Genomic DNA, 16,809 nt, shown 5'->3' with positions numbered 1-16,809 from the left:
GTCAATTTATGTTGGAGAGTAATAAACTGGACAATACACTCGCTTCCGTGAAATACCACTTTTATATAACTCGTGAAAGATTTAGATTCAAAATCGCTTTCGCTCGTTTGATATCAAATCATTAACTCCTTTAATAGCAAAGGTAAAACACGGATTGTCGTTTAGTATCCTCTATGTCTTAGTGCACATACGCTATATTAATTCTTTGTCATTTCAACGGCAGTGGGTAACACATCCTACATAAGCATTGTACTTGGGCAAATATCACTTCATGCACACCCTTGTAGTGTTTCTCATTATCATAAGCACTCATCCTGTACAGACAACATATGTTTTTCATCTTTCCCTAATTCATACCAAACCTTCAATGGCACATGCAAGAATATTTATAGTTGTGAACATGAGCTGTGTTATGGATATGACGTTTTTGCATCATACTTACAAAACTATTTCAAGTCGTCATGATTGATACTTAAAATGCTTTTCAGATTCTATGGCATTCAAGAGAATATATTCAAAAGTTTATTTTGCTTCTGGTAAATATGAATTTGAATTAGACCCATGGTAACACAGACCTTCTTCTGGGGTGATACAGAGGTCAACTTGGGGTGGTGGGGTAGCCTAGTGGTCAAAGTGTTCGCTGGTCACGCCAAAGGACTGGATCAAATCCTCACATGGGTACAAAGTGTGAGGAATATTTCTGGTGTCCCCTGCCATGATATTGGTGGAATATTCCTGAAAGCTGTGTAAAATCCAACTCGCTCACCCTCGAGTCAACAGCAGGTCAGTGCCTTCAATACCCAACACTAATGCTGATAGGAAAAGACTAATCTAATGAGGATGGGAAAGTACAGACAAGCAAATACATGCCTTACATTCACACACACCCTCCCCCCTTGCATGTCATGTACAAAATCAATGACCACCCAATTCCCATAGTTTTAAGCATAATTCTTTAATATTTTTATGTACAAAATTGCTGACCGCCCTAGTACTTGTCCAATATTGGTGACCCCCTCTCCCTAAAATCATTTTTCTCACCTCCGTAAAATCATTAGCTTTTCATAACTATTGTCAATCTTGGATACAGATCATCTATAATGAAGTATGTTCTTGTAACTACCGAATCAATATCACCACATGAGTTAAGCTATTCCAACAGCAAGAGGCATGCATTTCCCCTGGATTTATGTCTCATAATGTTAAAGGGACTCTGGTAATTAAAAGTAAATATTTAATATGCTGCAATAATTAAAGCCACCATGTTTGATTTTGTTGTTTCAGTAAACAGGAAGAAACAATCATATATAAAGAATGTTTATTAAGTCATGATGATTCCTGTACATCACATGTGCCCTCTGAGCCAGGTGCCCTGGAGTTTTCTTCTCTCTCCATCCTGAAGAGTTCCGCCTGTGCAGACAGGTGCTGCCTCCTGTGCTGGAAGTGTTGTTGTCTACCCTCTTCTTCTCCACCTCTGCTGGAAATACCCAGGGAATACAGTGTATTATCAGGTCCCAGGGTCAGGGGCAGGTGATATACATTAGGGGCCAACCAAAACAACATTCCCAGGGATAAGCATGGGCCAACCAAAACAACATTCCCAGGGTCAGGCTGGACAACTTAGAGACCACCAAAACACTGATTTCTAGGGTCAGGCTGGAAATACCCAGGGGGAATACAGGTGTAATAGTACACTGTACCAAAACAACATTCCCAGGGTCAGGCTGGAAATACCCAGGGGAATACAGTGTATTATACAGTAGGGGCCAACCAAAACAACATTCCCAGGGTCAGGCTGGAAATACCCAGGGGAATACAGTGTATTATACAGTAGGGGCCAACCAAAACAACATTCCCAGGGTCAGGCTGGAAATACCCAGGGGAATACAGTGTATTATACAGTAGGGGCCAACCAAAACAACATTCCCAGGGTCGAGGCTGGAAATACCCAGGGGAATACAACAACCAAAACAACATTCATACAGTGTATTATACATTAGGGATGACCAACAAACAACATTCCCAGGGTCAGGCTGGAAATACCCAGGGGAATACAGTGTATACAGTGGGGGCCACCAAAACAACATTCCCAGGGTATGGAAATACAGTACAGGGGCCAACCAAAACAACATTCCCAGGGTCAGGCTGGAAATACCCAGGGGAATACAGTGTATTATACAGTAGGGGCCAACCAAAACAACATTCCCAGGATCACATTCCCAGGGGGCTGGAAATACCCAGGGGGGAATACAGGGGATACAGTGTATTATACAGTGTACCAGGGGTATTAGGGGCCAACCAAAACAACATTCCCAGGGTCAGGCTGGAAATACCCAGGGGAATACAGAGTATTATACAGTAGGGGCCAACCAAAACAACATTCCCAGGGTCAGGCTGGAAATACCCAGGGGAATACAGTGTATTATACATTAGGGGCCAACCAAAACAACATTTCTTTTCAACTTTTCCATACCAGACGGTTGTTTAACATAACGTTCTGAAAAATTGTGTTATGGGTAAAAGATAAATTTTCAATTTTTAATAAAAAATTCATATCCCTGACTGATAAAATATCCAGTCTCAAATGCCAACCCAACAACAAGTGTTTCTTACACGTGTGAAAGCCTATAATACAAAGGGCTCACACCCGGACTGTCGAAAAGCAGTGGAGTGGATCAATGCTCTAAAAACACGTAATACCCGAAACATCGAATTTATAAAATTTCAGTTTTTGACAGTCCAGGTGGACAGCATACAGAGATGACATCCATGTTTTCTTGTGTATGTTCCTGATTTGTTAACAGAAAATAGCAGTACAGAATGGTCTTGTTACTACCCTGAAACACATAGGTGATATTAGCTCTTGATAAGTATGAGGTTACTAGACTGACTGACTGACTGAGTTTGGTTTTACGCCGCTTTTAGCAATATTCCAGCAACATCACGGCGGGGGACACCAGAAATGGGCTTCACACATTGTGCCCATGTTGGGATTCGAACCCGGGTCTTCGGCGTGATGAGCCAACGCTTTAACCATTAGGCTACCCCACCTCCCCTGAGGTTACTGGAACTTTAAGACCAGCTATGACAACTTCAATGAGGATTCAATCTCGGACAAATTTTTTGCAAAGCCTTAAAACCATATAATGAATTTGCTGTTTTCTGTCAGTTTACTGTACTTTATTTCCCAAATTTTCCGCAATGAATTTTCATAGTATATGAGTATATTTTCTACAATGTTTTAGCTTCTTTTGAGCCAAACTTAGTTGCAAAACATTCTCTGAGCACATATTTCACTTACTGTGTATGATTTGAATATGCATCCCGTTAATACATTTTCTTGCCTCACAGTTCGCTTATTACTGTGAATACGACACATGAAAATGGGCTTTTCTGCCAATTTTTTTTTAGTATATTCCACTTCATCATTTAAATGATGTATTGCCCTCGATCTCGCAATACAAAATTTCACACTCATTTCGTATAAGTCATATGACACACTTGCTCGTGTAATAAGTTCTCTATATATTCTTGCACCTAACATACCTGTGTGTTTGTTTGTCGCCTATGACCAGGTGCTGGAAGTGAGTGTGTATGTCTTCCTGCGACAAAGTTGTGGTGACATCTATTGGCAGGAATACTTCACGTGGCTGACCTTCACCCCTGCGAGCCGACACAAACATTATGTTCAGAGCCTCACAGTGGTGTAGTTCCACACTACGCCATGTTTTTGCTGGAAGAAAGAAAGTGAATCTAGAATTTATTGACTGATTGACATTGTACTTGGCAATACTCCCACGAGATGTGGTGTCAGTAAATAATCAAGTTTCAACCAGTCTAACCAGCGACTAAAGTACTGTCGGAAAAAGACAAAAAACTGTTAACATTTAGATCCACAATTTATGTAGTTAATCTGTGAAAGTGTAACATATCTGTTAAACTAAGTTCGGACTAACAACAGTCTCGGTGGTAGGGAGATAGGAAACGTAAAAAAGGGACCTTACAGAGGAGAGATTAGTGCAGAAATGAGCAATGTGGGTTTTTTCTAAGTCCAAGTTGACTTATTTGGAACAGACCTTGGCTTTATGCAAATTAAAGTGCGATGACAAAGGACACTTTTTTAAATGCCCATTTGGAAATTAGACGTAGCTTCATTTGAAACGATAGCCGACGTGCAAAATAATATTTTTACTTGTGAAACTCTTAAGGATGCAACTACAGTAGTATAGGGAATAGCGGTACGGGATCGCATAGGTACACCATGCCTAGAAGCTCCATACTAGCTAATTCGGATCCCACAGCCACTTAAAAATTCAAGTTTTACACAAAACTATATCGGACCACTTTTCGTCTCCCGACACAAGTGCACTTTAATTAGGGATATGCGTGTGTATGAATATATATAAAAAAAAATGCCAGGAACCAAGCTATCTCTCGAAGCCTATGCCGAGATCCAATCAAGTCGTTTGTCCCCTTCGGGAAGCAAAGAGGAAGTACCACATATCACACATAAGCCAGATATACACGAATCCAAGGTGGTATAGACCCCGACCCACAGACAACAACTTCCAACATGACAGAAGTCTTCGAGACCCTGCTGGAGAAGTGTCCCCATGTGTTGCTTTCCGACCGAGAGAAACAAATCCTGGAGAAATCGGGACACCTTCTACGAGCGCTACCAGATCCCTCGCCAGTTTCTCGAACTCTATTTGCTGTGCTTTCGCCAATTCGTAGATGACAAAATCGTAGATTTCGTCTACATCTACCCACCCGAACCGACCCGCAGCAGGCAAACTGCCAGGAACCCAAGGACAGACACAACCGATGCACCGACTGCCTCGCCGCTCTATATCGGAACTGCCCACTCTCTTCGAACCAGACAACTCTACATACAAGTGTGGCGCCATCGACCATTGCATCGGCAGCAAGAAATGCAATCTCTGGAAAAACAAAGCGATAGTCTACACACCCCAGGAGCGACTCCCACTCGAGGTTCCGGAAGAAATCGCGATCCCCTACTGTCTCTCGAACATAGAGAACCTGTACGACAACAACTGCCTCTTCTGGTGCCTGCGATACCAACACCTCCTCGATAATTTGGCGGACAATTGTCCATGCTAGAATGATACTTGTATCTTCCGGCAGCTATCAGGAAAAGCAGAGCCACCACGGGGACGAAACAATATTTGGCATACCCCCTTGCCCAACTACGGCGGGTCCAAGGATATGGAAGTGGCAGCCCCTCCGTGCAACGAACACCGGAAAGCTGCAGAAGTTCCGGAAGGAATCTACGCGTGCAAAAAGTTTGCTGTAGTGAAATACGAAGGGAAGAACTGACTGTTGCTGCTACTCGATTCGCCGACTGGAGAAACGATTCCAGTCTACGGCTACAAGATACGAGAAAAGGTTCGAGACGCCGGCAGAATAGAAAATCTACGGTTGGTGGTTGGACCGTTTCTGTGCAGGCTTGGCAAAATCTGCCACTTGCCCATATCAAAAAGGAAAGACGATCGAGAAGTCGAGTTGCTGCTCCCAGAGACTGAGCGGGAATAGCTTCTATCAAGAAAAAAACCCAACAACAAATAAAGACACACACACAAACGCACACACCCACACGATGCTCTTCGAAACAGATGTACAATATATATATATTTCCAATTGCAAGAAAAAATATCGCATCTCTCTCAATATTTTTTTTGTACTCCATATAGTGGGGGTGCCCGGGGTGGACCGTGGAAACTGGTTTGGGCATTGCTGTCTTGGGCCTGTCTGTCGACCGGTATGTGGGCCGGTGTGCTGTGCTTCCAGGTCTTGTGGATGACCTTCCAGACAAACAAGGCAGCTATCGAAAGGTAGGTCCACTTCTCGATATCCAGATGCGTCTCTTCTTGTTCCTCCTCGACGCTTTCTATTTCCTCCTGGAGTTCTTCAAGAGGGGAATCGTCATCATTGTCCAGCCTAGACAAGATGTTGACCAACAAATTCTTGGTTTGCTCCACATGAGCCGACAACAGCGTGTTTTGCTCCGCACGAGCTTCGATCTTCCCCAGATGATCGTAGAAGTCCTGGACTGTCGGATTTGGAGCTGTCTCACTAGCGGGCAAGATGGTCGACGGTTCTGCAGCAGGCAATATGGCTGTGTTGGAGGGCAATGTTGGACTATCTCGCCGGCAGGCAAGAGGGCGAAGGTTCTGCAGCAGGCAATATAGCTGTGTTGGAGGGCAATGTTGGACTATCTCGCCGGCAGGCAAGAGGGTCGAAGGTTCTGCAGCAGGCTCTCGCCATAGCTCGTACAGCCTTGTGGACCCAATACCAAAGCACTATTTTACCTAGCTTGCTGGGAGCAGACCGCTAAGGGAGCGTATTTCTTGGATGTGGTCCGAAGACAAATCTCTTTTTGGTGGCATGGTTGTTTTTTCCTGGGTATATATATCCCATACTTCCCGTATGTCTATATGGAAATCCAAATCCTATCCCAATCCTCTCCCATTTTTTCATCGGAAATCCCATCCACTCCCGGAAAAAATGAATGTTTGAATTTGAACGAGGCCATTCAGTTAAAGACTTGTACTATTTCCATAAAGTAAGGACAATCTTAAAATTCCGACATATAACAGAAAAAAAAATACACAACCCCTGAAAAAAGGTATTCACTGCCCAAAATGTATTTGGTGATCTTAACTAACACAGACACCAAGGCTTCCAGAGTGAGTGAGTGAGTGAGTGAGTGAGTTTAGTTTTAAGCCGCACTCAGCAATATTCCAGGTATATGGTGATGGTCGGTAAATAATCGAGTCTGGACCAGATAATCCAGGGATCAACAGCATGAACATCGATCTGCGCAATTGGGATTCGATGATGTGTCAACCAAGTCAGCGAGCCTGACCACCCGATCCTGTTAGTCGCCTCTTAAGACAAGCATGGGTTACTGAAGATCAATATTCTAAGCCGGATCTTCACGGGTGTATGCAAATGAAGTGCATCTGCCAAATCAGTAAGTATAATCACCTCATCCCATCAGTCACCCCTTACCGCAGTTAGGACAAGCATGCTTTGCTGTAGATCAATGCCAAACCTTAGCTCGAGTAAGTGATTTTATTGACATCGTTAAAGCCAATCAAAAACTATTTCTTGTTTTTCATGATTTTTGGAGGTGATATGTGTTCACCAGTTTACAAATCTATATCAGTAATCTTAATTCTAATGTACTTGACCATTTGTACCTATTGACCATTCTGACTGCTCCCTGTGAAGATCCGGGTTAGAATTGGTCTTCAGCAACCCATGCTTGTCGTAAGAGGTGACTAACAGAAATGGGTGCTCTGGCTCGCTGACTTTGTTGACACATGTCATTGTATCCAAGTTGCAAAGATTGATGCTCATGATATTGATCACTGGATTGTCTGTCCAGATTTTCAGTGTTGTTCATGTACATCATATAGTTTAGATGTGAAGTGGATATCAAACAGAAATTTATGGATTCCAGGAGTCAGTCAATAATTAAGTGTTATTGGGACTCAACCCCACAAAAGTACTAGAATCTGTACTTTACTAAGAAAATGTAATCCCTAATATCACACATGTAACATGTGTGAAGTACTAAAGCACCCTGACATTCGGAAGCACTGTACACAGTCATAGCTGAATACCTTTCTCTCAACACATTTCAGACCTTTATCATCTCAGTGTGTTACCTTCACATAGATCCATGTACACTTGAAATGCGATATTCACTTGGTCCTCGTTTCCTGGACATGTCTGCAAAGCCTCCACTAGCTGAAACACAACAAAAGCTGTAAACAAATACCTTAAAGGAGGAATTGCAAGGGCAGCTGGCAGGCCAAGCCAGTTATATTCAGGACCCTCAAACTCAACTAGATCATGTGTTATGTATATCATTGTAGCAGTTAATATCCTAATTTGTTGAGAGTCACACACAGTATTATTTACATGGTCTAGACCTAAGCTGAACATACTAGTGTTGGGAATTGGTTTAAATCTCATAATTGATGATTGGTTCATTACAACCGATCAATCATCAAAAATAATTGGTTAGCGTCATTTATTAAATTTTTCTGGTTATGTTTGTTAATGCACAAAAAATAAAGAAAAAACATGTAGTTCTTTCGTTTTTTTGCAAATTGCACAAAACGCATTTGCAAATTTCACATCTTTGAAGGATGACTAGTATGTTAGGAACATGAACTTCATGGAGTCTTTAAAATAAATTCAATCAAGTTGGAAGAGCTTGTAGTGCTAATGAAATGTAACAGAAAAAAACAACCTGGTGAAAAATATCGTTATTGCAAACAAGTGTTCCAAAATTGTTTGTGTTCGATTATGAGAAAACATGATCGATTGATTGGTTGTTTTGTCATTGTTTCAATTAATCAGACCACCACTAGAACATACAGCATTATCTTGCCTCACACATAAATGTCTTTTTCTGATTGGCTGAGTGCTCTTCCATTATTTTCAATGTACCCTGCTTACAAGCGAGTAACATTTTCTATGTACCCCGCTGGGAATGCCAAACTCATTTCGTACTTCGTAGTAGTAATTCTTTATCTCGAATAACATTGAATCACTTATGATGTACGGAAATTACCAATGTTTTGCGAATGCCAATCGATGGAAGGGAGATAACTCTAAATTTGTTTTTCATGTCGTCTTGTCGTCTGGTACTCCAAACTATGATCCGATATCCGTGCTTCAAACAGTTCAAAATTACCATTAAGGTGTTCGGTAAAATAAATACAGGCTCAGGGAACATAAACACACATCGAGGGTACATCAGCCAATGTCCCCCTTGAGACCAGTGAACAACTTATAGTGTCACTTAAAGATGTTGTTAGTTCTACATATACTGGACAAAATAAGTTAGGGATATTGGTATTTTTATGATTGATATTTTATCAGTGTGTCAATGAATAAATAGATCATTATTCATAATTTCAAAAATTTACATAGATCCCTAACTATTTTAGTCCAGTATATAAGCAGACTGCACTCTTATGCATTATTGGTTAAATCCATGAAGAACCAGGTTTTAATTACTCTTCCACAACCCAAGCTTGTCAACATGATCGGGTGGTCTGGTTCGGTGACTTGGTGACAGCTATATGGCGACAGTATGTAAATAATGGAGTCTGGACATTTTCAGACAGACTGCATCATCGATAGGTCTTACATTAACTGGCCACTATACTCTAGTGTCCATTTTCTGCAGAAGGTGAGACACATGTACAGTGTGCGAAATAGCCCGTGGCTAGTAAAAATCCATTTGGGACAATAAATCTTCACAGTCACTGGCTAGTGAATTTTCAGGGGGTCATTTTGTAAATATATCATTCTCTCCGACTTGTTAAGTTATAATACACTTTAAAATCATCCAAGATTATGGCCTGATCAACATGTTCATCATATTAGCATCTTAATGATGAAACCTGTGTCATACTGACAGTATCATATTCTCATCTTTGCTTAGTTTCTACATTCAAATTTAGGGCTAGTGAATTATTTTGTGGGCTAGTAACTTTCAGGCATAGCTAGCCCGACTGGCCAGCAAACTTTGGAATCTATTTCGCACACTGCACACATAAAAGTGAGTGAGTAAGTGAGTTTAGTCTTATGTCACGTTTACTAAGTTTTAGCAATATTCCAGCAACTTCACGGCAGGGGACACCAGAAATGGGCTTCACACATTGTACCCAATTGAGGAATAGAACCCGTGTCTTCAGTGTGACGAGCGAACGCCTTAACTACTATGACACACCACCGCAAAGACATAATATAATACATTTCAAAGAATGGGACATAACAAAGTGGGGCTTGCATACTCCAAAGATGTTGGCACAGAAACGAGAGATGTCAGAGATCTTTTATACTCTATTTTCCACATGTTGAGACAGACCGCCTCCGTGGTGTAGTGGTTAGAGCGTCCGCCCGGAGAGTGGAAGGTCGCGGGTTCGATCCCCGACCCCGTCATACCAAAAGACGTTAAAATATGGTACTTGTTGGTCCCTGCCTGGCGCTCTGCATTAATGGGTACAACAAGGACTGGTCGGCTCGGAGTCAGTATAATGTGTCCGAGTGCATATAGACAAAGTGGTGTTTCAACAGTCTGAATAAGCATTTTCAAGACTTTATATAACAGTTTCTTTTGACAAGACTTTCTTCTACATGATGACCTAATATCAAATAATCTATATTACACTTGGGAGGACTGTATTGTTTGTTTGCTGTTTGTTGTATAATGCACCACTATCCCAGAATGGGGATAACGATGACAACCAAATCAGCGAGCCTGACCACCCAATCCCGTTAGTCACCTCTTATGACAAGATTGGGTTACTGAAGATAAATTCAAACCCTGAATATTTCGGGTCTCAGTGCATCCATGGCTCTTTCTAAATCTTGACCAGTCACGATATGGCTGAAATATTGCCGATGTGACGTTAAATAATAACTCACTCACTCACTCACTTGACCAACTGAGCCAAGTTTTACTCCACTTCTAGCAATATTCAAACATTTTTGCAGCATTGGACAGAAGAAAGGTATCTCACACATTGAACATATATGGGGCATTGCAACCAGGCCTGTAGCATGACAAGCAAACACTTTAACCACTTGGCAACCTCACTGCCCTATAATTTCTGCAGAGTAAGGGATATAGGAAATAGCCACAGTAGGTTAATAGGATAATGTTCACTAATCTCACATCACACATAACATTCTTATAAACCTGGGCCAAAGTCCAAATGGAAATTTATACTTATCAGATTATTGGGTACTGGTCATCCATTTTGCTTCTAATTATAGATGATCACGGTGACCACAATATCCAAACATTATCAAACTCTACTTATTCATAATCCTCCACTGTAAAGTATGAGATCAGGATAGCAGGGTGCGCTTATATCAGTATCATAGTAATTATTATTAATGTATGCTGATTGTACTCATTGCAAAAAACGTTTTTTGGTTACTAAAAGGTAAAAAACATTCCACATGTGAACTGGTGAACAGTTAAATATCATTATTGTAACTGAATTATCTTTTTTGTGATATCATAGGAATTGCATTCATGAATATTCAGGAAAATGCATATTGATCTTTGATTAAACTCTTGAAGCTTGATCTCTTGCTCAAGTAAGGGAAAACTGGCAATGGCAAGCCCAGAGGTTGCAGCTAGCATATCATGCAGTTCCGATCTGGCTAAGAATTGTTTTTCAGCATCTCATGCTTGTCGTAAAAGGCAACTAACGGGATCAGATGGTCAGGTTCACTTACTTGGTTGACACATGTCACAGTATCCTAATTGGGGTAATCATGCTTTTGATCACTGGATTGTCGACTGGTTCAGACTTAATTATTTACAGACCACCATCACATGGTTTGAATATTGCTGAGTGCGGCGTTAACGAACTAACAGAACTAACATTCATATCATATCATATCATAGGAATGGCATCGAAAAGTTTTTATCTATCTGTAGAAAAATTCAGTCAAAATAATATGAATGTAATCTTAAGTTTTTGATAATTGATATGCATCACATTCTACCAAAAACAACATCAACTGTAGCCACTTTGTTGAACATAAACAGCTTAAAGAATAGAAAATACATGTACATGTATGCATATTCAAATAAAAATATGATTCCGAAGAGTATCTAGGCCTCCGTCAAAATACACCATGTGGTAACGGACTTAGAGTAATGCACTTAATTTAGTCTTCTTTTCCACTTGATATCATATTCATTTCAGATCAGAATTAGTTCAGGCTTTGTGGAATAAATGCAACAGAAAGAACCTTTGGATGTCGATAACCTTTCAATGGGTCCATTACGTTATGATTCTAAATATGGTCCAATCTTTAAATCAAGCTGGCGACGGGCACCGGTTCAAGCACGCATGCTCATGCAATACCATGGAATTCCCTTGAAACTATTAGCTAAACAACTTCTTGTCTATATTCACATTTATGTTTGTCATTTATAAACAAAACAAAGTTGCTATCTTGAAAATTATATTTAAAAAATATACACTTTGTATTTCGTTTTATAATAAAATTATTTATTATATCCCACCATATGTTAGACGGATTGAATAATTACACTTACCTTCATTTGTAGATAGTTGTTACATAAATATAATGTACAAAAGTTTATCTAAAAATATCCAACCAATCACTAAGTAGCGGACGCCTGTCAGTTCCTAAAATAAGCACATGACGTTGTTGACAGTGTCTATTAATAGAACCTAAACAAGTTGCTGCGGTGTTGTGCAAGCTCTGTATATAAGCGAACGAACATTTTAGATTTCTGGTCATTTTAACGCCTCTTGGCGGACGCCAAGGTCCGAACATACATTCCGCAAGTACAACAGCTTGTCAAAGGTGCCGAACATTTCAGTTTAAAATGCTGTCATTCGCGGAAGGCAGTGTAGATTGGCCTATAACTTCAAACGGGTTCGACAGAAATGTGTTGTTCCGACATTTTGGAAGATCCATGTCAATGCCTTCGGAAAGTTCGTCTGATCGATCCGAGAATTCTTCACCCGTTGATGAAATCAAGTTTGAGGACGTATTTTGTCCACAGCCAGAAACTCCTGTCAGGAGACTGTCAATCCAAGAGAAGAAAGCAAACAGAAGGCTTAGAGTAGAGGAAAATCGCGAAAAAGTTATGGAGTTGGAGAAATGCGTTGTCGGTGAAAATGAAAATTCAAAGGACAAGAAAAAGGAAAAGAAGAAAAAGAAATGGAGTAAAATGGAATTGTCTGACTTCGGATTCAACATGTCTCTTCTTCCCAGGCCAACAAAAACTTCCCATATCAATGATGAAGAAGTGCACAGACTGCTCGAAGAAATTGATCAAGAGTATTTGACTATGGAAGAGAAAATCACGCCATTTGAACATTTGCAAAAGTATGAAGGAAAGAAGTTAGAAAATAAATATTTGCGTGAAGATAGAGACAGAAAAATAAGAAAAGCCCACAAACAGATTAAGGACAAGCACTGTAAAAATGTTTTAAATAATGAAGGAAGAAAGAAACTGTATGTTCATCACAGAGTGATTAAAAGAATGGAACTGGATCCCTATAGAGTACAGCTCCATTACCCAATGCCTCCAAGGAAGAGTCTGCGTGATAATCCTCAACAATATACCGATACTAATAATGACAGGAGCAGACCTGCACCAGTGCAGAATCTAAACCATGCTTTGCATAATGGTGCTGTGCCTGATGATCTGCCAACAGACTTGATATCACTGCTCATTTCTCTACAGCATCGTGACCTGTCACCAGAAGATTATGAAACTCTTCTGCGATTAGACGAGTCGGTGGCACCAAAGACTGTAGCAGAAGATATCCTTGGGTCTTTCAAAACTGACATTGTTGATGCGGAAAGTGCTGGTGAGATGTGTGCTGTGTGTATGGATCCGTATGAAGTGGGACAGACAAGGAAGTTTTTACCGTGTGATCATGTGTTTCATGACAGTTGTATAGACATGTGGTTGAAGAACTCCTCCATGAACTGCCCTCTGGATGGTTTGTCTGTGAGCAGCTGATGTCATTTCGTTATATGTTGTTAATCTCATCACTCTCACACTTCCATCAACTTGCTGAGTCAAAAAAGTTTGTTACTATGTCATGAAGTGGCAGTTCTTTTGACTGTCATTTTGTTATTAAATCATTTATATATGTATTCATTCTGGTATGTTTTTTTGTTCTATGATTTTGATTCACTGTTACCATATTTTCTTGACTAATGTGCGCATCAAGTATAATGTTCACCCCTCTTTAGGGGATTCAGAATTTTGGTATATAGGACCCTATGTCACACAATGATCTTGACCATGCTTTTAGTAGACTGACTTTAGTCATGGTTCTGGGTCCTGTTTCACAAAGTTATCATAGTGCTATGACAGTCATATCTCTTATATTGTAATACAGGCTTACAACAGTGTGGGAAATAGTATCCAAATTTTGCTAGCCAGTCGGGCTAGCTATGCCTGAAAGTTACTAGCCCACAAAATAATTCACAACATATTTGAACGTAGAAACTAAGCAAAAGATAACAAAAAGGAGAAACTACCATCCAAAACAAATAAGAAAACATATGTCTGAAATATTTTGTTTATGCTCAAATAAGTCATCATGAAGCTGCTAATATGATGACCATTAATATCAGACCATAATCATGCATGATTTTAAAGTGTACTTTAACATAACAGGTCAGAGAGAGTGACATATTTACAAAATGGCCCCCTGAAAATTCACTAGCCTGTTGGGCCAGTGACAGTGGAGATTTCCTGGCCCAACTGGATTTGTACTAGCCACAGACTCATGGGCCAGTGGCTATTTCGCACACTGCTTACGACAGTCGTAGCACTACGATAGCTTTGTGAAACAGGGCCCTGATTTTGTTTTGTGGATCGGCCATGTGGCAGACTGGTTCAGTGGTTTCAGTATGATCCAGCTAGATGTACATCATTACACTCTTGGCAGCTTATATGATTGCTCATGCTATCGACCACTAGTGTATCTGGTACACACATGCAGTAAGATGTGACAAACACCATGGCCAGTTTGATGTAGGAAGAATACATGAATTGAAGCAGGTCGTGGGGATCAAACCCACAATCATAGGTAACTCTGCTCAGTGAATCATGGTGAATATACCTCATGCTATCGACCACTAGTGTATCTGGTACACACATACAGTAAGATGTGACAAACACCATGGCCAGTTTGATGTAGGATAAAGACACCAAGTGACACAGGACTTAGGGTTCCAACTTACAATCATAGGTAACTCTGCTAAGTGATTAATGGTGAATATACCTCATGCTATCGACCACTAGTGTATCTGGTACACACATACAGTAAGCTGTGACAAACACCATGGCCAGTTTGATGTAGGATAAAGACACCAAGTGACACAGGACTTAGGGTTCCAACTTACAATCATAGGTAACTCTGCTAAGTGATTTATGGTGAATATACCTCATGCTATCGACCACTAGTGTATCTGGTACACACATACAGTAAGCTGTGACAAACACCATGGCCAGTTTGATGTAGGATAAAGACACCAAGTGACACAGGACTTAGGGTTCCAACTTACAATCATAGGTAACTCTGCTAAGTGATTTATGGTGAATATACCTCATGCTATCGACCACTAGTGTATCTATCTGGTACACACATACAGTAAGATGTGACAAACACCATGGCCAGTTTGATGTAGGATAAAGACACCAAGTGACACAGGACTTAGGGTTCCAACTTACAATCATAGGTAACTCTGCTAAGTGATTTATGGTGAATATACCTCATGCTATCGACCACTAGTGTATCTAGATCTGGTACACACATACAGTAAGCTGTGACAAACACCATGGCCAGTTTGATGTAGGATAAAGACACCAAGTGACACAGGACTTAGGGTTCCAACTTACAATCATAGGTAACTTGCTAAGTGATTTATGGTGAATATACCTCATGCTATCGACCACTAGTGTATCTAGATCTGGTACACACATACAGTAAGCTGTGACAAACACCATGGCCAGTTTGTTGTAGGATAAAGACACCAAGTGACACAGGACTTAGGGTTCCAACATACAATCATAGGTAACTCTGCTAAGTGATTTATGGTGAATATACCTCATGCTATCGACCACTAGTGTATCTGGTACACATATACAGTAAGCTGTGACAAACACCATGGCCAGTTTGTTGTAGGATAAAGACACGAAGTGACACAGGACTTAGGGTTCCAACATACAATCATAGGTAACTCTGCTAAGTGATTTATGGTGAATGTACCTCATGCTATCGACCACTAGTGTATCTAGATCTGGTACACACATACAGTAAGATGTGACAAACACCATGGCCAGTTTGATGTAGGATAAAGACACCAAGTGACACAGGACTTAGGGTTCCAACTTACAATCATAGGTAACTCTGCTAAGTGATTTATGGTGAATATACCTCATGCTATCGACCACTAGTGTATCTGGTACACACATACAGTAAGCTGTGACAAACACCATGGCCAGTTTGTTGTAGGATAAAGACACCAAGTGACACAGGACTTAGGGTTCCAACTTACAATCATAGGTAACTCTGCTAAGTGATTTATGGTGAATATACCTCATGCTATCGACCACTAGTGTATCTGGTACACATATACAGTAAGCTGTGACAAACACCATGGCCAGTTTGTTGTAGGATAAAGACACGAAGTGACACAGGACTTAGGGTTCCAACTTACAATCATAGGTAACTCTGCTAAGTGATTTATGGTGAATATACCTCATGCTATCGACCACTAGTGTATCTAGATCTGGTACACACATACAGTAAGCTGTGACAAACACCATGGCCAGTTTGATGTAGGATAAAGACACCAAGTGACACAGGACTTAGGGTTCCAACTTACAATCATAGGTAACTCTGCTAAGTGATTTATGGTGAATATACCTCATGCTATCGACCACTAGTGTATCTAGATCTGGTACACACATACAGTAAGCTGTGACAAACACCATGGCCAGTTTGATGTAGGATAAAGACACCAAGTGACACAGGACTTAGGGTTCCAACTTACAATCATAGGTAACTCTGCTAAGTGATTTATGGTGAATATACCTCATGCTTATCGACCACTAGTGTATCTGGTACACACATACATGCTGCAAACTGGAACATTTGAGCCAGTTTCACACATTGTACCCATGTGGGGAATTGAACCTGGGTCTTCAACAAGCGAACACTTTAACCACTAGGCTACCCT

General features: G+C 40.6%; 2 protein-coding genes across 2 annotated transcripts; one reads left to right on the top strand and one right to left on the bottom strand.

Annotated features, from left to right (window-relative positions):
• Positions 1 to 2,312: 2,312 nt before the first annotated feature.
• LOC124285775 (tRNA-splicing endonuclease subunit Sen15-like) lies at positions 2,313 to 11,946 on the bottom strand. Its single transcript, XM_046722046.1, has 4 exons — positions 11,818 to 11,946; positions 7,695 to 7,776; positions 3,547 to 3,733; positions 2,313 to 2,394 (listed from the first exon to the last, which is right to left on the bottom strand). Exons 1-4 carry the CDS (start codon positions 11,848 to 11,850, stop codon positions 2,352 to 2,354), a joined length of 345 nt encoding a protein of 114 aa, XP_046578002.1. The 5' UTR covers positions 11,851 to 11,946; the 3' UTR covers positions 2,313 to 2,351.
• A 317-nt stretch (positions 11,947 to 12,263) lies between these two features.
• Positions 12,264 to 13,710, top strand: LOC124285780. Its single transcript, XM_046722049.1, has one exon. The coding sequence runs from the start codon at positions 12,425 to 12,427 to the stop codon at positions 13,571 to 13,573; it is 1,149 nt and encodes a 382-aa protein (XP_046578005.1). The 5' UTR covers positions 12,264 to 12,424; the 3' UTR covers positions 13,574 to 13,710.
• The last annotated feature ends 3,099 nt before the right edge of the window (positions 13,711 to 16,809 follow it).

Source organism: Haliotis rubra, unplaced genomic scaffold (genome assembly GCF_003918875.1).
Source record: "Haliotis rubra isolate DU_JTF1 unplaced genomic scaffold, ASM391887v1 Scf369, whole genome shotgun sequence".
NCBI classification, from domain to species: Eukaryota; Metazoa; Mollusca; class Gastropoda; order Lepetellida; family Haliotidae; genus Haliotis; species Haliotis rubra.
Note: the sequence above shows the minus strand (reverse complement) of the source record. Positions and strands in the feature narration are given on the sequence as shown.

What these genes read in the sequence shown, in the direction of transcription:
- LOC124285775 (XM_046722046.1), bottom strand. Translation starts at nt 11,850, where the DNA reads ATGGACCCATTGAAAGGTTATCGACATCCAAAG. An exon ending in AAGGTTATCGACATCCAAAG is followed by an intron (nt 7,777 to 11,817) that starts GTTCTTTCTGTT and finishes GTTGTGTTTCAG; the next exon opens with CTAGTGGAGGCTTTGCAGAC. An exon ending in GGCGACAAACAAACACACAG is followed by an intron (nt 2,395 to 3,546) that starts GTATGTTAGGTG and finishes GGGTATTTCCAG; the next exon opens with CCTGACCCTGGGAATGTTGT.
- LOC124285780 (XM_046722049.1), top strand. Translation starts at nt 12,425, where the DNA reads ATGCTGTCATTCGCGGAAGGCAGTGTAGATTGGCCTATAACTTCAAAC.